At 58.7% G+C, this 21,113-nt stretch overlaps 1 protein-coding gene across 1 annotated transcript; it reads right to left on the reverse strand.

Annotated features, from left to right (window-relative positions):
- Positions 1 to 289: 289 nt before the first annotated feature.
- On the reverse strand, positions 290 to 9,490 carry LOC125348897 (plasmalemma vesicle associated protein). The gene is made up of 6 exons (XM_048342537.1): positions 9,070 to 9,490; positions 6,318 to 6,414; positions 5,320 to 6,029; positions 4,923 to 4,980; positions 4,757 to 4,823; positions 290 to 832 (listed from the first exon to the last, which is right to left on the reverse strand). The coding sequence occupies exons 1-6, from the start codon at positions 9,415 to 9,417 to the stop codon at positions 826 to 828; spliced, it is 1,287 nt and encodes a 428-aa protein (XP_048198494.1). The 5' UTR covers positions 9,418 to 9,490; the 3' UTR covers positions 290 to 825.
- Between the last annotated feature and the right edge of the window lie 11,623 nt (positions 9,491 to 21,113).

A 21,113-nucleotide genomic window follows, 5' to 3' on the forward strand; every position in this document is an offset into this window, starting at 1 on the left:
CAGCTCCACGTATGGCTTTTGATGTGGTACTAACATCTCCTGAATTTTATGGCTCTTAACAAATTTCTGGTCAGCATGGTGGCCATTCCTGTAACCCCAGTGGCCAGGGCCAAGGCAGGCCAGCCTGGGCTGAGGTCACAGCCTCCCCTCTAGAACTTGCTGACTGGGGCTTGACTCGGTTTCCCTGCACTTGGGGGGGTCATGAGGGTTGCTGGCCATGTCCCAGTTTTCCGGCTCACTTTACTCTCATGTTCTGTGGTCTTCAGAGTGGAAGTTACCGCATGGCGAAGGGATTTGCTAATGTTTATTAAGTGCTCGGAGTGTGTGGCAGAGAGAGGTGGGAGGTTCCTTGGGGCTCTGTGGGAGACCCTAACCCCTGGACCAGACCCTCCTGGCAAGGGGTTCTGGAAACTTTCCAGGGGGAGCCTGGAAACCTTCAAGGAGGGCCTGGAAACTGGAGGTGGAAGCCAATGGCTTCCTGTTCTCACCTCCCCGCCAGGCCTGAGAGATAAGGAAGTGGGGGGGGGGGCCGCGGGGAGGCTACACTGAAGCCAGGCGCCTGGGCTTGTGCATGAGGCAGGGATGTGACACACTGTGGGGTGGGGCACACTTGAGGGGATCATGCGTGATGTTTCCCCCCACCACCACTGCATCCATGTGAGCTGGCCCGGCATGACAAGTTCACTGCGGAAGGCTGCATCTGTGCCGACATCCTGGTCCTCTGTGATGTCATCGCTGGACTTGTGTGGGGCCCGAGGTATGGCCTGGATGCTGCAGGTCAAACCCTGGCCTGGCAGGGCCCCAGGGTCCTGGAGCACAGCTTCCTTAGCCACTGAGGCAGGGAGGGAAAGGAACAGCGCGGGTCAGGACTGACCTCCCCTGGCCCCATCCACTCAGAGCCCCCCTGGCCTCCGTGGGAGACTCCAGGACACACCATCTACCCCCACCATCCCCATCCCCCTAGGGCCCCCCAGGACTTACGATCCACCCCCCTAAGGCTCCCTGGCCTTTGTGGGAGGCCCCAGGACTCATAACTGGCCCTTTAACCAGCACTGAACTGATCAGGGCTTGTTCATTCCGGGAGTTCCAAACAGGCCTGCCCAACCCCCACACCCTCCATGGCTCCCAGTGCCCTCAGGAAAGGGGGGGGGGTTGGCACTTAAGGCCCATCCCAGACAGGGAGTCACCATTCCAGGCGCTCCCCCAACTCGGAGCTTCAGCTTCCGCCCTCCCAGTGGCCCAAGCCCCGGCAGCCTAGAAGCCCCCCCCCCCTTCCATGCAATGGGGCTGGGACTGCTTCCTGGTGGGGAGGAGGGGGCTGCCAAGTCCTATTTCCGTGGCCCCCTCCCTTCCTTCCCTGCTGGTCCCTGGGGTCCCCTGGGCCTCACGTTCCAGAGCTGGCCCAGCTCCCCTCCCTGGCTCAGGGCCCAGTGCTGCAGTAACCCCAACCTGCGCCCACCACTGTGGCCTGCACGCAAAGGAGGGTGGCCCCTGCCACACCCCAGCTCTGCTCTAGCCTCATGCTCCTGAGTTTGTGCTCAGCGATCGATCGCTTGGAGGGAGCCTGGGACTAGCCTGCAATGGACTAGCCTGCAATGGGCAATCCTCCTATGCTGGCCTCCTGTACAATGGAATCACAAGGGCGGCCGCCATGCCCAGGTAACGCTGTGGGGCATTAAAGTTTTTTAAATGTGTGTCCAAGCTGCAATCCCTCTATATACCACCACTACAATAACACTATTTTCTGTAGGCTTCAGGGCTTGAACTCTGGGCCTGGGTGCTGTCCCTGAGCCTCTTTGTGCTCAAGGCTAGCGCTCTACCGCTTGAGCCACAGCTCCACTTCTGGTTTTTGAGTGGTTTAATTAGAGATAAGAGTCTCACAGGACCTTTCCTGCTGGGGCTGGCTTTAAACCATTATCCTCAGATCTCAGCATCCTGACTCACTAGGATTACAGGTGTGAGCCACTGGCACCCAGCTATAACAAATTTCAAAATGTCCAAGTGACACAGAGCTCGAGCAGGTAAAGCATTGTGTGCCGTGCCAGTCCATAACGGGAGAAGACTCGGACTCCAAGGAGGCAGGTGCGGCTGATGCCCCCTTAGCAGGAGGCAGAGACCAGAGGACCAAAGTCCAATCATCCCCAGCAAGCATCCAAGACCCTACCAAAAAATAACTAAAGTTCCAAAAAGGCTGTGGTTGGTTGCTAGGTGGAAGGCCTTGCATCCAAATCCCAACACTACAAAAATGTCCAATAGAAAGAGCCCAGCATCAGGGCTGGGATGTGGCTTGCTGGTAAATGCCCTGGGGTTTATCCCAGGGAAGAAGAAAAAAAAAAGAGAGAGAGAGAAAAAGAGCAAGAGCTCCTGCTCCACGCCCCAGGCCCTGGGTCTGCCCTGGATATGTGGTGGTGGAAAAACACAGGCTGGGTGCGGAGACGGGGGGGGGGGGGGGGCTCCCACCAGGGTCCTGGGGAGTCCTCCAGGCTGGGGGCCAGGTGGGCTCCCACCAGGGCCCTGGGGAGTCCTTCACGCTGGGAGGAATCTAGGGGGGGTGCTCCCACCAGGGTGCTGGGGAGTCCTCCAGGCCTTGGACCTGGCCCTGAGGTCAGCCATCAGGAGTGGAGGTGTTTAGTTCGGTCCTGTGGCCCAACTACTCAGGAGGCTGAGGCTGGAGCCCAGGAGTTGGAGGCCTTCCTACCACAGGACCCTACCTCAGTGAGCACACTGAGACAGTGCGGCTAGAGCTGGTCCCCTGGTTGCTCAGCAAGTGAGCAGTGTGAACCTGACCCTGGGCCCCTCCTGGCCCCTCCCTGGAGCCCTGGAGTGGAAGGCCAGGCTGGGGCCCTTCCTGCCACCCTGAAGGAGACACAGGAGGGGCCCAGGCCTAAGTGTGCATTGTTTTCTCAGCAGGGACGTCATTTGGGGTAAACAATGTCAAGAGCTTCCCCGGTTCTTGGCAGGGACAGGATGGTCCTGGGCTGCGGGCCCCGCCCTGTGTGTGACCGCTGAGGCCTCAGTTCCCTGCTCTGAGAAATGGGGCTAATAATAGAAGCTCTTCCTTGCCACTGGGGCCTCACGCCAGGCAGGAGCGGAAAGCCATCCTCATCGCACACCTTCCTCCCCGCCTACCCCAGCCCCCAGAGCAAAGCGGCACAGGACCCACATGTGAGGCTACAGTGCTGCGTGAGGAGGCGGGTACCACAGGGCTGGAGGTCGCAGGACAGGCAAGAAAACGGTGGAAGAAGAGGGGCCGGGAAGGTGAGCCCTGGGGAGCAAGCCAGGAAAACCCTGAAGCGAGCCGGGGTGAGAGAGGTGACTGCAGGCTAGCGGGAGAGCCACAGCATCTCCCTGGAATGCAGGTCAGTGACCTCTGACTTGGTCAGCGGGTGAGGTGTGGGCCTGAACAAGAGCCAGGACCTGGAGTGGCACAGGGTGTCCTTGGGTAGTGGCCTGAGTCACCTGCCCTGTGACACACACGCAGCATCCAGCAGATAGCCAACCCGGCATGAGGCGCCAGGCCACGGCAGAACGTGCCAGCTGCCCTCCACGCCTCGCCAGCAAGGCCTTTCCAGGCCCTTGACCTGCATCTCCTTTTCTTAGGCCAGGGTCTCACCACAGCCCAGAATGGCCTGGGACCTCCACTCCCCTTCACTTCTCCCCCAAGGGCTGGGACAGGAGGCACAGCCAGCCATGACTTCCATTTTTGTAGAGATGACAAGTCAGCCTCAGAGGTCAGATGTCATCTCTTGGCAGCCACTGCTGGCCCTCCCTGGCCTATGGACCCTTGTCCTGGCTGTTCCTACAAGCCTAGAACAGTGTCTGCCAAGTGGGACCCCTCTTCAGCTTCCTGCTCAAGTCCTGCCCTGAGTGTGTGGGGCTGTCCACTGCTCCCGCCCATGCCTCACTTTGTCGGTCTGGAACGTGGGTGACAGGAGACCCTGACCAAGGAGCTCAAGGGAATCCAATGGCTCTGTTATACAGGTCTTAGAACTGCAAAGCCAGCTGGCATGGTTGCCACACCGCTTGTGAGGATAAGGCAGGAGGATAGCAGGGTTATGGCTGGCCTAGACTACACAGCAAAACCTTGTTTTGTTTGCCAGTCCTGGGGCTTGAACTCAGGACCTGGGCACTGTCCCTGGCTTCCTTTTGCTCAAGGCTAGCACTCTACCACTTGAGCTACAGTGCCACTTCCGGCTTTTTCTGTTTATGTGGTGCTGAAGAATTGAACCCAGGGCTTCGTGCCTGCTAGGCAAGCACTCTACCTCTAAGCCACCTTCCTAGCCCACAAAACCTTGCTTAAAACATAAAAGAAAAAAAAAAGCAGCCACTATCAGTGGCTCACACCTGTAATCCCAGCTACTCAGGAGGCTGAGACCTGAGGATTGACATTCAAAGCCAGCCCAGTCAGGAAAACCCACACAAGTTTATCGCCAGTTAGTCAGCAAAAAAGAAGTCCAGACTGGAGGTGTGGCTCATGTGGTAGGGCGCTAGCCATGAGCAGAAGAGCCAAGTGAGAGCACAAGGTCCTGAGCTCAATATCAGCGCACACACACAGCCCTGCTCATTGTAGACCTGCTGACAGTGCCACAGACAAAGCTGGACGTGCCCACAATGGCGTCTAGGCCTCCTACACCCTGCACAAGCCCTGGCATACAGAAGGTGCTCAGCAGAGGGAACAGTCAGTCTTAGATCTGCCTCCTTTGGCCCTTCTCATTTGCAGCTGTGAGACCAAGTATGCCAGCCTCCACAGCCTCACCTGGCTGGGGCAGGGAGCCGCTGGGACTCCAGGATCCTCTTCTTGAAGTCATCCAGGCTCGCTGGGTCTGTGTGGAAAGAAGAGAAGACTCAGCTCCCTCCTCTGTGGCCCCAGCAGTTCTGGGTGGCAGGGGCTCCATGTCCTGACCCCTCCCTTGGGCACTCACCGATGGGTGGCGGCTGGGGGCCAGGGACCATAGGTCTTGGCAGGACCACCGGCGGCGTCTATGGAAGTGGGGTGGGGAGAGAGTGTTAGAGCCACATCCTGGGGAGCTTGGGCCCTCAGTGCCCCAGGAGACTAGTGGTGCCACATGTCCTGCTTTTCCTCAGCAGGAGGCTCTCCAAGCCAGCTACACTCAGCTCACAGGGAGCCTGAGCTGCAAAACCTCAGTGACAGGGCCCTAGTTTCCATTCTCTTGTTATCCTCAGTGCCTCCACTCAACTCCAATTCAAAGTCTCCGTTTCTTCTTTCTCGGCCCCAGTCCCAGCCTTTCCAAGCCCCCTCACCACTGAGCCTGGCGGGGGAAGCCCAGCCCTCCCTGAACTCCAAGCCTGTCGGCCCACCTTGGCCTTGAGGCAGGTGTCCAGGGCTTCCACCCTGAAGGCCACCTGCATCTTCAGATCCTCCACCTCGCGCTTCCGGGCCTCCAGCTCCTTGGCCAGGTGGTCACGCTCGCTCTGCAGCGCAGCCTTCTCCTCCAGGGCCCGCTGTGCACGCTGGGCGCACTCAGCCTGCAGCTGGGCCTCGCGGGCCCGGGCCTCCTTCTGGGCCTTCTCCTGGGCCTCCTGGCTGGCCTGCAGGCTCTGCTCGGCTGCCAGCTTCTGGCGCTCAAGCTCTGCATTCTCACGGGCCACACGCTCAATGCCCGCACGCAGGTTCCGCGCCAGCTCATCCACCTTGCTCGCCATGAGGCCTGGCAGGAGGTCGCAGCTCCGGCGGACCGAGGCCAGCTCGCTGCCCAGCGGGTGGTACCCGAAGCCCAGGGTGTCCAGCGTGCGCGGGATGATGGAGTCCCTCCACAGGGCACGCAGGTCGGCCTCAAACTTGTCCTTGTCCAGCACCAGGCAGAGGTCCCGCACGGTGCGCAGCCGCTCCTCAGCACGCCGCGCCTCTGCCTGCAGCCTCTCCTGCGCGCCCTTGCACTGTGCCAGCTGCTCCGCCACCATGCGCTGCGCCTGCTCCAGCTCCGTGTGGTCCTTCATGGCTGCCGCGTGCTCCCGCATCAGCTGTGCCTGCAGGGCGCCTATGCGGGCCTCCAGATTGTGCTGCAGGGCTGCGTTGGGAGGGAGAGGGGCCGCGTTGGGAAGGAGAGGGGCGCGGTGGGGTGGGCCAGCCATCTGCTGCCACCTAGACCCCATTTCCTGCCCTCCCCACACCTGCCCTCCCTACCTCATGCCTGACACTGTCCTCCACACCTCCGACTTGATCCTGACCCTGACCCTTCTTTCCACCAGACTCCTTCCCCACCTTTCCACCCCTCCCTTTTCCTCTCCCTCCCCACCCCACCTCTGGCCCTGCACAACCCTGACCCTCCCCCCCCTTTCCCCTCAGCTCAGCTCACCTTCACAGCTCTTGTTTGTCTGCTGTAGTTCCTCCAGGCACCTTTGTTCACTCAGGACGATGGCAATCACGAATCTCTCTTTGCTTTTGTAGTTGGCCTGCAAGGGGAGAGGGCACAGGGCTCCACTCAGCACCTGCCCTGGGGCTGCACGGTCGGGGGGGGGGGGGGGGCTGGCCACTCAGAGCAGTTCACCTGGGCTGGCTCAGGAGTAGACATTGGTGGGGCTGGGTGTGGCCTCAGCACAGAAAGTGGGAGGGACAGGATGCAGGAGGGAGCAGTGGACAGGCTGGGGAGACAGAGAGGTGGAAGCATCTTGTCAGCAATGTCAAGCCAGAGGCCAAAGGAAGGGCTCCAGCACAGAGACTTGACTGGCACGCAGGGCCCTGGGTTCAAGTCCTAGTGCCCAAAGATACAAGACATGGTGCCCACGAAACACCCAAATCGTAACAGTGACAATGCAGGCGTGGTGGCTTGGGGCAGGGAAAGCACCAGGACCCAGCCTTTGGAGGCTGAGGCAAAGGAGTCCTGAGTTCTAGACCAGCCTAGGCTGCATTGGGAGACTGTCTCAAAAAACAAAGATGTTGCTGGGTACCAGTGGCTTGCGACTGTCATCCCAGCTACTCAGGAAACTGAGATCTGAGGATTGCAGTTCAAAGCCAGCCCAGGCAGGAAAGCCCATGAGACTCTTTACTCAGGGCTTGGGCGCTGTCCCTGAGCTTTTTTTTTGCTCAAGGTTAGTGCTCTATCACTTGAGCTATAACTCCTCTTCTGGCTTTATTTATTTATTTATTTATTTTGTAGTTTAGTGGAGTGTCTCACGAATTTTCCTGCCTGGGCTAGCTTTAAACCAGGATCCTCAGATCTTAGCTGGATTACAGGCGTGAGCCACCAGACTTTCATCTCCTTTGCCCATACGGCACAGCCCTGTTCTTCCCCAACATTGCTTCTATCGCTTCATTTCTGAGGAGCTGTGGGGAGTGAAGGAAGGCAATGCACCCCGAACTAAGAAGCCAAGGCCAGAGAGCTAACCAATAAAAGCAGGTGGGACAAGAACTCAGTGCCCCCCTCACAGCCAGGCCGCCAGATGCCCCAGGAGAGATGGGAACAGAGAGCCCAGGAAGCTCTCAGGACTCTGCTTCCAGTCTCCAAGGCAGGGAGGGCATGGGTTGACATTTCAGTCTCCTCCCTGCATCTTTGTGAAATGTAGCTGCTCTCCCAGGGAACTTAGGTGCAGGCTGGGTGCAGCTTTGTGGTGACATTTGCCAAGTGAGTGGGAGGCCCTGAGGTCCAACAAGATCACCACCACCACTACTATTATCACTGCCATCACCATCACCACCGCCATCACCACCACCACCATCACCATCGCCATCACCACCGCCATCACCACCACCATCACTACCACCACCATCACCACTGCCATCACCACCACCATCGCCATCACCACCACCATCACCGTCACCACCACTACCGCTGCCACAATCACCATCACCACCATCATCATCACCACCACCATCACCATCACCACCACTGCTACACCCGCCATCGCCATCACCACCACTGTTACAACCACCATCGCCATCCCCACTGCCATCACCATTATCACCACCATTACCACCACTACCATCACCACCACCACTACCATCACCACCACCACCACCATCACCACAGCTATCGCCATCACCACCATCGCCGTCACCATCACCACCATCATCATCACCACCACCATTATCACCACCACTGCTACACTCACCATCGCCATCACCACTGCCATCACCATTATCACTACCACCACCACCACCACTATCACCACTGCCATCACCACCACTGCTATCACCACCGCCATCACCATTATCACCACCATTACCACCATCACCACTGCCATCACCATCACCATCACCACCACACAAAGAAAGAAAAAAGGAAAGGGGCCAGGAATATAGCCTAGTGCCAGGGTGCTTGCCTGGGGGGAGGGGGGAAGGAGAGAAGGGAGGGGAAGAGGAAGGAAGACGTAGACAAGTCAGTTTTCTTATCTCCACAAGGATTGGGTTTTGGGGAAAAAGCTTCTCCCAAATGCTTTGAGAGGGTGATTGCAACCCACAGAGCCTTGGGTCTCTAAGGACACCCTGAAATCTCTCATCTCTCAGGACACCCTGACATCTCTCACCTCTCAGGACACCCTGAAATCTCTCAGGATCCCTGAGGACTCTAAGCAACAGAAATCTGTCTTGTCAACAGAGAGGAAAAACTCCAGCCATAACTTTCAACTTCACAGCTTTAAAACCAAAGACCCGGGTGGTGCCGCTGAGGCGCTGTGCTCAAACCCCGGTCCCCAAAAGTCACTATGGAAAGTCAAATCCTGGACTCGGAATCTGATGTTGTGTGCTGGCGGCCTGGGCTCCAGGATGAGTGTGGGAACTCAAGACTCCAGAGCCCCACTGTGCCCGGGGTCTGAACAGGCCAATGCTGGGCTGTGTGAGGCCTGAGCAGCCCGGTTCTGGCCCAGAGGGGGTGGGGGGTGCTCGCTGCTGCTCAGGGCCCTGTGCAGAGGGCCATTTGCACACATGATTACTGTCCACTCTCTTCCTTGAGACAGTGGGCCCACCGCCCCTGCTGGTCCCAGAACTGCTCATCCTCCCATCTGAGTGCTGGGATTACAGGCATGAGCACGAGGCTCAGCGGAGAGTGGTGCTGGGGCGCCCCTGCCCTATGTGTATGCCTACAGGCGGGCCCGGCTCAGTGATGCCCTTACCACCTCCGTCTGGCACTGGCGGTAGCTGGCATTGATGCGGTCCAGGTCACGACGCACGCCCAGCAGCAGCTGCATGATGGCATCGCGGGCCTGGGCCGTGAGGTTGAGCTGGCGGCTGAGGTTGGCGTGCAGGGCTCCCAGGTCCTGCACCTGCCCGAACAGGGCGTCGGCGCGGGCCTGTGTGGCCCGCAGGTTGGCCTCGGTGGCCGTGTGCGGGTTTCCATACACCATGAAGAGCACCAAGCCCAGGATGACCAGCAGCTGCGTCAGCGAGGCAAAGAGGAAGAAGTAGCGCAGGTAGTACCAGCAGCCACGGGGCTGGAAGGGGCGCTCGGCCGCCAGCCCCATGCCGCCTGCACGTCCGCTGCGCAAGCCCGCCTGTAGTCCTGGCCCCGCTCCGGAGAGCCACGCGGTGCCCCCTGCAGTCCCGGCCGCCGTGCCCTGCGAGGTCGCCCCAGCCAGCCGCCTTAAATCCCTGCCGCCGCCCCGCCCGCTCCTTCCGGCCCCTCTGCCCACCGCTCTGGGAGGGGAGGGGAGGAGGGAAGAAGGGGAGGGGCAGGCCGGGAGGAGGGGGGAGGGGAGGGCATGGACTGGACTCGACCCTGCTTGCACCCAGTCACCAGTGGTGGGACACACGGGAGGGGTGTCTAGCTGACACCTCACAGGGCAGGGCCTCACCGGCCCTGCCTCAATTTCTCCCTCTGACTCAGGTGTGCTCGGAGCCAGCTCACTCTGTCCGGCAAAGCACCATGAGGTCTGCCTGCATGGGATGAGAAGTGGGGACACCTGTCACTGTGGTCAAAGCCAGCAGATTTGGGGTTCTGCTCCCCCTGGTCCTCCCCCTGGTCCTGTAGGGAGGGTGGGTCCCCGGCTCCAGGGAGAGAGGTCCTGGGGTGCATTCTCTGCTTATTGCATGTTGGGGGAGCCTGACAGAGTTCGGCCCAGCCAGAGGCCGTATTGGGGGCCATGAGACCCCAGCCTGCTGGAGGAGGCTGTTTGGGGAGGGTGGCGACCATGGGGCCGGGCGGGCCCTGTTCCCCATGAGCAGGGCCTCTGGGTGTCCGCCAGGCAGCCAGGCGTGGAGGGCCTACAAGGAGGAAGTTCCCAGGGGGGCAGGAAGCCCTGTCTGACCTTTGGCCTTTGCCGCCACTAGGCGATGGGGGGCTGGTGGAGGAAGAGGGTTGGGGGCTGTGGCTGGTGCCCAACCAGCCTTGCCTCCGGGTTGGCCAGGCCACGCAGCCCCCAGCGCACTCGGTGGGGTGACCCAGTGGTCAGGTTCTGGCTGTGCCACCTGCCAGCTGCGTGACCCCAGCCTTCCTCTCCCAGCCTCCACTTCTTCCTGTCCCGAGGGGAGGGAAGCGCCTGGCACAGCTGGGCCCTCAGCAGCAGTGGTGGGCTTCAAGGACCGAGGGGTGGGTTGGCGCCTGGTCACCCCCGGGAGAGCTCTTTGGGCCCTGGGGCTGGCGCCAGGTTCCAGCCTGCATCTGCTCAGGGTCCTAGCTGTTCATGATGTGGAAAAGGTGGCGCATGTGTGTGCAGATGAAGCCAAGCAAACCTCCGAGAGTGAAGGTGTGGGTGAGTAATCTCCTGCTGCTCTTCCTTCCCCTCTTCTTCTCTTGTTCCTTTGTCCTCTCCCTTTTCCTCTTCCTCCTCCTCCCCCTTTTCTTCCTCCTCTCTCCTCTTCTTCTCCCCTCCCCTTCCTCCTCCCTCCTTTTCCCTCCTCTTCCTCCTTATCCCCCTTCTCTTCCTTCTTTCTTTCCTACTCGTTTTCCTCCTCCCCCTCCCCCCTCCTTTCCTTCCCCCCTCTTCCCCCTTCTCCCCCTCTTCCCCCTTCTCCCCCTCCTCCCCCTCCTCCCCCTTCTCCCCCTCCTCCCCCTCCTCCCCCTCCTCCCCTTGTTCTGTCAGGGCTGAGCCTGGCTCCCAGGATCCCCAGCCTCGCAACGATTGTTTTGGCTGTGGGTTACGCTTCCCCACAGACACGTGTGTGCTATGTCCAACATTAAGGCTAAATTTTGTTTCAGGGAACAGAAGCTCTGATATCAGATTTTCACCAATGAAATCTGTGTCCACACGGCACATGTAAAGTCTTTATTCCACGTATTCTAGCTTTCCCTAGGCGTCCTCCATAGAACCCACTTCCACCAGCTTGGCTGCCAGCAAATCCCTGCAGAAGAGCATGGGTGTGACAGGATAGGTCACGGCTGCCACACCACAGAGGGGTGTCCAGGACAGTGCTCCTCGGGGACAGGGCCCCTCAGGGCAGTTCCCCACGGGCTCCAGGGCTCCCGGGATGTGTATGGTGGAGCCCCTGGTATTTTCCTGACAGCACTTTGTCAAGTGCACAGGAAGCTGCGGGATCCATAGTGACCGCCTTTAACCCCTCCGTCTTGTCTGAGGGAAACAATCCATTCTGCTGAGTTGTTTATTGTGGGGGAAGGAGACTGTCCTGAGGAAACGAGCCAGGGAGCTGGGGGAAGAAGACAACAGGATGGGTGCTGAAGACTCTCATGCAGTGAGAAGGAGATTGATTTACGTCTGGTTTCCAGACAGCACCCCAGCTAGTCTCACTGGCTCTTCAAGAAGGTTCTTTGGGGAGAGAGCCAGGGAAAGGGTGCTATTGTCCACAAATAAATGTTCTCTCCACCTGACTTATGTAACTGTAACCCTTCTATAATATCACCTTTATAATAACATTAACATTTTTTAAACCAAGGTGGGGGGGAAAGGGGTTTGTTACTGTTGTTAACTTTAAGTCATTGTATAAAGGGTTTTCAACCCAACCCGTCAGTGTCTGAGTACAATGCATGTGGACGATGTCCCCATCTGTCCCCCCACACCCATGCTCCCTGGGTCATTTCCACGGACATGCCTTGATCACCACCACTGCAAGCACCCTTCCTAAGGGAGCCATGGCGTCTGCCTGCAGGCCCTGCGCGCCAGTGAGTCCCTTGGTTTCCTGGTGACAGTAGAGGGCAAGGAGGAGTTGTCGTTTGGGGACTAGGGGGCAAAGAGAACCCCAGGACACGCTGTGCTGTCCAGGGCTGTGTTCCCGTCAGGACCTGGACAGGGTGGTCAAAGGCCCAGCCACAGCTGCCTGGGTCCCCCAGGCCCGACCCCACCCAGGTGCTCCCTTGGGGCCCCCAGGCCTGTCCCCACGGCTGCCAGGGCAGGCACAGAGCCACTCAGAGGGGCCTACCCCAAAACACAATGTCCGAGGCAGAGATCCAGCGTGGCCATGTGGCCAGGACAGGGACACATGGCTAAGGTCAAGAGGTCTGGCTGCTGGAAGGGATTCGGGTCCCCAGTCTGGGGCCTGGCAGGGCCACCGGGCCTGCTCTCTCCCAGGCACCTGAGCCCTTACCTGCTCTGAACGCCCCCAAAGCCTCAGTGTTGCCCTCTCCTCCTTCCCCCTTCCTTCCTTTCTTTTTGTGCCTGTCTTGGGCCTTGAACTCAGAGCCTGGGCACGGTCCCTGAGCTTTCTCATTCAGGGCTCTACTGCTTAGGCCACAGTCCCATTTACAGCATTTTTTAGTAGCTAGCTCGAGGTAAGAGTATCACACACTTTCCTGCCCTTGCTGGGTTTGAACCACGATCCTCAGTTCTCAGCCTTGGGAGTAGCTGGGATTACAGGTGCGAGCCAAGGGCGCCAGGCTTCCTTCCCCACTCTCTGTGCCACCACATCAGATGGCACCTCCCTTCCACACCCACTGTGGCTCCCCACTGCCCTCCAGTCCCAGAATGACTTTTAGGGGGGCTCTCGGGGAGGCTGAGGTACTAACAAGGCTTTGTGCCTTACCCTTCAGCCAGCCCAGGCCCTCCCCAAACCCACCTCTGCTCCCACAGGGACCCCAGCTGGGCCTCCGGGCCTAGGCTCTGGCTGCCTCCAAAGGAAGCGATGTTTCCTGTTTGTTTCCGGATTCATCATGCCAGGGTCGGGGGGCTCCGACACCGCCATCCCCAGCTTCTCAAGCCCTGGGCGTGGAGCAGAGGTAGTGGGGTCTGTGGGCACAGGCGGCCCCTGGCGGCTCCACAGAGCACAGCAAGCCTACCACAGACCAGCCTCAGTTTCCTAGGACTCCTGCCAAGCCCCCAGTGGGTGAGAAGGAATGAGCAGAGCAGAAGGGGCAGCAGAAGAGGCGCCCACTGGGTCCTCACACAGCCTCTTAGGCATCTTCCAAAGCAACTTTTGAGCCAGGCACTGGTGGCTCACGACTGTAGTTCTAGCTACTCAAAGATCAGGGTTCAAAGCCAGCCCAGGCAGGACAATCTGAGAGACTCTTATCTCCAATTAACCACCAAAAAGCCAGAAGTGGGGCTGTGGCTGAAGTGGTAGAGCACCAGCCTTGAGTGAAAAAGCCAAGCAAAAGCAAACGGCCTGAGTTCAGCCCCAGTACCAGCACACATACACACATATACATTTTTTTTTTTGGTCAGTCATGGAGCTTGAACTCTGCCTGGGAGCTGTCCCTGAGTTCTTTTGCTCAAGGCTAATGCTCTACCACTTTAAGCCACAGTGCTACTTCTGTGTGTGTGTGTGTGTGTGTGTGTGTGTGTGTGTGTGTATTCCCATCAACTCAAGCTCCTGGAACTCTCCACAGAGCCCAGGGCTGTCACCAGCATCTTTCAGAGTTATTTGGACAAAAGTCCTGCTTAACCAGGCAGGTTTTCAAGGTACACAGACATTGATCCTTATAAACTTCCCAATCATGTGTCATGGAGAAAACCAGCTTTGACCCTTTAAACATCTGTATAGTATTCCACAATGCAGACAGACACTCATTAAACAGCTCTCAAATGACTTGAATCAAGATTGTTTTCTAATTTTTTTTGAAATTACCAAGAGTATAGTAATTAATGTCATTCCCCATCCCTACCTTGTTTTCTCCTTTTTCAAAGTTCATCTTTTAGGAAAGCATGAAAGCTTCATTTATTGACCTTCACCATGCTTTAGTTATACAGCTTCTCTGCACACTGTCCCCATCTCCTCTCCTTTACTCCCCCAACCCTATTCCCCACAACACACCCTTGTTCTGTTCTCATGGATGCCTAAAGACCACTCCAGCCACAGCCTTCCACATGTGCCTGCACTTTAAAGACCGACGTCAGAAAAAAGCAAAGCACAGAGGTAAGGGGCCGGGTACCCGACTCTCTTCACCAAGGACACTGAGCTCAGCTGGGAAGGGCATTTTGTCAACGTTCATCTTCTGATTTTTGGTGATGTGAAAAGGCAGACTCAAGTATTTAGGCAAAGAGATCGTTTTTGCAATTTCTTTAACAGTTCATAGAATAGACACAGAGAATATATATATAAGAAAGACAAAGTGGAGAGAACAAAAGGATAAAACAAAATGTCAGAATGTGGGAAGCTCAGTGGTATGAACCCTAGATGCAACCCCAGAAACACCAGACATGGAGGCACTCTGAGTGGAAGATAACAAGCAATGGTTTGCACTAATTATTTTTTTTCTGAAGTCATGCCAAATATAAAGGTTTAATTTAGAATTAGAAAAAAAAAACAGTGCAAAAAGCTAAGGGAGGCTCGAGCTGGTGGGTCACAAGTTTGAGGCCAGCCTGGGCCACATAGTAAGACCTTGTCTGTCATAAAGCTCAGTCCTGAAATCTGAGAATCAAGGTTCAAAGCCAGCCCAGGCAAGAAAGTCTGTGAGACTCTTCTCCAATGTGTAAGGTTTGGCGGAAAGGAAACCTGCCACATGGTTCAAGCAGAAAGTTTATTGGGGGGAGAGCAAACTGCCAGCCCACACAAGATGGAGGTGTGGGGAAACAAAGGGGAAGGAAGAAGAGAAAAAGAGAAAGAGAGCAAGAGAGACTAAAGAGAGAAAAGGAAAGAGAGCCAGTAACTCATGTTGAGCTAGATTATACAGGGAAAGGGGGGAAGTATGGCCAGGTGGATTGGATGTGACCTCAAGAGAAGAGGGAGGTAACTGACTCCAGGTGTGCCAGTTACAAGATAGGTACTAGGCTCAGACTTAAACAGGAGCATGTACATGGAGCCCTCCCAGGGGTGGATTTTACCCTATGAACCACCAAAAAGCTGCAGCTCAAGAGAGAAAGCTAAGGGAAAGTTCCTAGGCTCTGAGTTCAAGTCCCAGTACTGGCGCGCGTGCGCGCGCACACACACACACAGAATAAGAAAATGTATTTTAAAACTAAATTAAGGATACATGAACCTGTTGGTGCTGATTACTGCTCCTCTCCTTTGCTGGGGTTTGTACCTGGAGCTGGAGCCACCTAGATCACATCCCAAGCTTCTTTCTTTTCACTTTAGTTAATTCTTGGGTTAGGTTTTTTAGTTTTGTGCAGGACCAACCTGCAGCTCCAATCCTCCTACCCAATGCTTCCTGCAGAGCTGGGATGATGCCAGGGTCTTGGTTGGGATTGAGGTCTCCATAACTCTGCCTGGGTTGGGCCCCAGTCTCTATGCCCTACCTCCACAGTAGCTGGGACTGAGACTTCAGTACCCTCTCCTGGCTCTCTGGTTTCCTTGCCTGCTTCATTGCCTGGTTTCTCTCTGATTCCTGTCCTCTCTTGGTGTGTGTGTGCATGTGGGGGGAAGGTGGGGCTGATCCTGGGGCTTGAACTTGTGGCTTGGCATTGCTCCTTAGCATTTTGCTCAAGGCTGGCGCTGAACCACCTGAGGCACAGCTCCACTTCCAGCTTTTTGGTGGTTAATTGGAGAGAAGAGATTCATGGACTTTCCTGGCTAGGCTGGCTTCAAACTGTGATCCTCAGATCTCACCCTCCTGAATAGCTAAGATTACAGGTATGAGCCACCTGCATCCAGTTAATTTGCTCCCCCCCCCCCCATTACTATTTCACCTTCATTGGTTCTCTTAAACTACCATCCGGTAGTTCTGTGCCCCCTCGCAGGGCAGGAGGCCTGCAGTCGTTGTCATTGTCCATTTCTATTGTCCAGGATGAGTTGGCTTCCTAACAGGACTCCAGTCGCCCATTTCACAACCAGGGTAAACTGAGGACCGGGAAGAGAGACCTCTCCAGGCTAGTCCAGGGCCGGGACTACATCTCAAGGGCTAATACACTATAGTTAGGTGAGATGTCAAGTCCTAGCTCGGCCTTGTCGCTGAGTGCGTGAGCAGCCCTCAGTTTCCCCATGTGAAGGAGGAGGCCAGGAACCGGCTGCGTCTGCCTGCAGGGCCTCAGGTCCCGGCGTGCTCCGGAGCGGGCTGAGCGTGGAGGGCACGGTCCGGTTGCCCGGCGTCCATGGGCCCCCAGCTCCTGGCTGCCGACCCGGCTAGACCCCGCGGCTTCCCGCAGCCCTTCGCGAGTCCCCGGCGCCGGCTGGGCTTGGACCGGGACCCTGAGCGCCGCCCGGAGCCTAGGCTCGGAGTCCCCAGCTCGGCTTCCAGGGCGCGGCTGCGGGAGGGACGCGGGTCAGCGACCGCTCCGCGCCGCCACCCGAAGCGGACCAACCAGGGGTCCCCTCCCCGATCCCCACTCCACCCCACCCTGAGTCTCCTCCGCCCCACCCCAGGTCACCTCTGCGACTCTTCTCCTCCCCACTTCTGCCGCAGAGACTCCTCCCGCCAGCTCCGGCCCACTTCCTCGGCTCCCCTCAGCTCCCAGGGAGTCCAGAGCGGTGGCTCCGCCGCGGACCCTCCCCGAATCCTCGCAGAGTCGCGCCCACGGGGCCTGGCCCGCCCTACTCCGCCCCCAAACGATGATTGGCCTGGAAACGAAGCCCTGCACGACTATTGGCCACCTGCACCAGGGCCCGCCCATTACTCACACACGTTCGCTCAGCGCGGTCTCCCGGGCAGCGCAGGCCTCTCCTTCGGCCTCGGCCACACCTGCGCGGCGCAAGGCCTCATCCCGTGCGATCTCAGCGTCTGTGGCCGCCGCCTCCCACCTCGCCAGGGCTTCTGCGGGGCGCGGGGCCGGGGTCAGACCACAGCTCCAGCTCCGCACGGGGGCCTCTGAGTTTAGGGTTTGCATTTGGTGTGCTCACTTGGCCTTATCTGGATTTAATACGTGTGCCACGTGCACAGCGCTGCATAAATTCGCGGTGTTTCAGAGTGGCCATCACAGGGGCTGGGGATATGGCCTAGTGGCAAGAGTGCTTGCCTCGTATACATGAGGCCCTGGGTTCGATTCCCCAGCACCACATATACAGAAAATGGCCAGAAGTGGCACTGTGGCTCAAGTGGCAGAGGGCTAGCCTTGAGCAAGAAGCCAGGGACAGTGCTCAGGCCCTGAGTCCAAAGCCCCAGAACTGCCCCCCCCCAAAAAAAAAACAAAAAACAGAGTGGCCGTCACAGTGTCTTGCATTTGTGGTTTTAGTTTTGGTGAGAGAGGGTCTCATTATGTAGCCCAGGCTGGCTGGCAACTGGCAACCTCAGCTTCCCCAGCTGGGTTACAGCCTGCTCTACCCTGCCTGACTTGCATTTCTGCGGTTTTTTGTTTTGTTTTTTTGCCAGTCCTGGGGATTGAACTCAGGGCCTGAGCAGTGTCCCTGGCTTCTATTTGCTTAAGGCTAGCACTCTACCTCTTGAGCCATAGTGCCACTTCCGGCTTTTTCTATATATGTGGTGCTGAGGAATTGAACCCAGGGCTTCATGTATACGAGGGGAGTACTTTACCACTAGGCCATATTCCCAGCCCATTTCTGTGGTTATTGTGACTGGCTGGCCTGTGCATATTATTGGCATCATTAATTAAGTTCTCGTGGTTAATTGCATGCTTTTTGCAGGTCTCATGTACCTGCACATATCTAGGAGCCTGGTAGGAATTCTCCCACCTGTGGCAAGCCCACTTCCCTTGTGCCCCAACAAACCTGTCAGTGCCCCATTCTCCATCTCCATCTGGGTCCCTTGGGTTTTGGCCTTGTCTGCCTCACTCTTCAGTATCTTTAGTTGGGTCTGAAGCTGGCTCTGTGGAGTGGAGAGAGGTGTCCACTCTCCCCTGTATGTCCTCCTGCCTGGAAGGAGGTCTGTGCCTAGTCCTCCACCTCCACCCTGAGCTGCTGGGAGTAGAAACAGCTCCTCCAGGAGAGACTACTAACTGCAGGGCCCTGTGCCATCCAGGGATAGTGACAGCGACCCTGCTTCTGAGGACACGTGGGTGGGTATGTGGGTGCATCTTCCCACAGGAGACACAGGGCCCAAGTTCTCCTGGGCAATCAGAGAGGAAGCTGGGGTAACTTGGAAATGGATGCAGTGCTTTTGAGTTTCACCCCAGAATACTCCATTTGGGGACACTTTCTAGTTAAGTTTTCCAGCTGGCCTCAAACTCAGGCTCCTGCCACCACTTCCCAAGTGCCTGACCTGCCACCACACAGCCTGTTTTGATTGTAATTATTGGAGGCTGTGGGGCAGCCCTGCCAAGTGGGGTACACCCAGGTGCACTGGAAAAAATGTAAAGGATGGGGTTTGAGGGTTGCTTGGGCTGGGGGGGCGGGGTGAAGAGAAGAGGGAGGACCAGAAAAGGGAGCTCTGGCTGGTGCCACCCGCAAGGGCCAACTTTAGCCTCCTAATTACAGGTGACACGAGTGTCCTCTGAAAATAGGGCTGTGGGAAGTGGCTTGGGTGAGCGAGCACAAGGAGGAGGTGGGCACGGCCCCTAGGCATGCTGCAGGGCCTCCATTTACCAGGAAGACAGGGAGATGGATGGCCTTCCTGATGGGTAGGTGGGCTCCAGGTGAACAGGCCTCGTGGGTGTGGGAGATGGCTTCTTTCCCATCAGGGGAGCTTGGGGCCTTACCTGGATGCGCTCACCGGCCCGCAGCGCCTGCTCCAGCTCCCGCCGAGCGCGCTCCGCCCGGCCCAGCCGCTCCTCCAGGCCGCCCTCGCGCTGCACTGCCTCCGCCAGTCGCCTCCGCAGCTCCTCGACCTCCGGCGCTGGGCTCGGGGGCAGCGCCGAGGCCTCGGGCCCCGGCCCCGGCCCCGGCTCCGGCTGCTCCGGCTGCTCCGAGCAGCGCGGTCTGTGGGCGGCGGCGGCCAGGTTCCAGGCCACCAGGGCCCCGGCCGCCGCGGCCGCCGCCAGGAACACGGCGGCCCCGCAGAGGGCGAGCACCCGCCACGCGCGCCCGTGCCCCGGCCCGGCCTTCGACCCCGATCCTGGCCCCGACCCCGACCCTGCCTTCGACCCCGACCCCGGCCCCGGCCCGGGCTTCGACCCCGACCCCGACTCCGACCTCGGCCTGGCCTTCGACCCCGATCCTGGCCCCGACCCCGGTCCCGCCTTCGACCCCGATCCTGGCCCTGACCCTGACCCCGATCCTGGGCCTAGCCCTGGCCCTGACCCCGACCCTGGCCCCAGCTCGGCCTTCGATCCCGGTCCCAATCCCGACTCTGAACCTGACCCTGATCCTGGGCCTGGCCCTGATCCGGAACCTGACCCCGATCCTGGCTCGGACCCCAGCCTGGCCTTCGACCCAGGTACCGACCCCGACCCAGATCCCGGCCCCGGCCCAGCCATGCCTCCGCCTGGCTCTGTCCCGAGGCCGGGGACCCGCTGGCTCCCGGGCCTCTAATTAGCACCTTGGGGTCCAGGAATCGCCAGCCCCGCCCCCCGCGGGCGGAGTGACCCCGCCCCCCGGGGCCGGCGCACCTTCAGGCGGGTGACCCCCGAGGCTGGCGCACCAGTAGAGCCCAGGGAGATACTGGTTGTCCTGGGACCCTGCCTGTCCTCAGTTTCCATGGGACCTTTTTTATTCCATCCCCACTGCTCCTGAGGGCCCAAGTCTCTGCCCCAGGACTCCTGGCCTGGTGGGGGTGGGGGAAAAGCTAGGATTCCTGGAGGTTTTGGAGGGAGACAAGAGGAAAAGGCAGGAGGTGGGTGAAGGGTCTGAGGGGAAGAGGGTTCCTCAGGGTGGGTACTGTAGGTTAGGAGTTCGGAATGGGGAAGGGAGAACATTTGGAGGCCTGGACTGGGTGTGGAAGACCCGGTTTCAGACCAAGGCCAGAACTTTCTGTGGGAGGCAAGCAGAGGCCCACCTTTGCGGGACCAGATGGGAGGCCCAGAAACCTCCCATGAGTGTGGGGAAGAGAGCAGAACGCTGGGGTAGGGGTGGCTGTCACCTCGCCGGCAGGGGCAGCCCAGACCCTTGGGACAGGCACACAGGACACTTCATGGCCTTAGAGTAAATAGATAACTTTATTTTTTTGGACTTAAAGACTCTGTAACAGTGCCCCCCCCCCAATCGTGACATGAAACAAATGGAGCTCCCCACCAGGGCCCACACCCAAATAGCATTCTTGCTCCTGCAGAATCCCCCCAGCTCTTCCCCACTCCCAGAGCTGTCCTGCCCTTCCTTCTACCTCATCCCCCTCAACCGTACGTGCCGAGCCTGGAGAACCCAAACACCTGCCAGGCTAAAGGACCTTTGAAGGCACAAACAGATGGGCTGGGTCCCAGCAAGCTGGTGGTGACCTAGGAGACGGGAGGAGAGGGACTCAGGCCCCGCCCACCACGCCCCTCCAGGTGAGCGGGCCCGCCCACACGGTGCACTGTCCCTGCCCCCACTGGCCCCGCCCACACAGTCACTGTCACTGACCCCTCCCACACATGCCCCGCCTCCAGGAGCTGGTCCCCGCCCACACATGCCCCGCCTCCCGGAGCTGGTCCCCGCCCATAGGCCCCGCCCCACCGGCCCCGCCCACAATGCCCTTCCTCGAGTGGAGCGCCTACACAGTCCCAGTCCTCCCCTCCAGGCCCCTCCCACACAAGCCCCGCTCCTTCCCCTGGCGGCCGCTGCCCCCGGTCCCCCTCTCGCTCTCCCACCGCTTCACCGCCCTCCTCACCAGCCGCTTCCTGGGGGTCTCAGGGCAGTGGAGGGCCCAGGCCCAAGAGCAGGAGCCCTGAGGTCACCAGGAGGCCAGGGGTGTCGAGGCTACTGGCCGCGCTGCTCTGAGGTTTCCTAGTAGTGGACTCGACCTCCTTCGGGGTCCTGAAGGGACAGAGGGGTCTGACCAAGCTCCTCGCAGCCGCCACTCACCCAGGGATGTGTGACCCACGGACAGGCTGTCCCTCCTCTTCCGGGCAGGGAGGGAGGTGAGTGCTGGGTCTCC

This window comes from Perognathus longimembris, chromosome 3, assembly GCF_023159225.1.
Source record: "Perognathus longimembris pacificus isolate PPM17 chromosome 3, ASM2315922v1, whole genome shotgun sequence".
Lineage (NCBI taxonomy): Eukaryota > Metazoa > Chordata > Mammalia > Rodentia > Heteromyidae > Perognathus > Perognathus longimembris.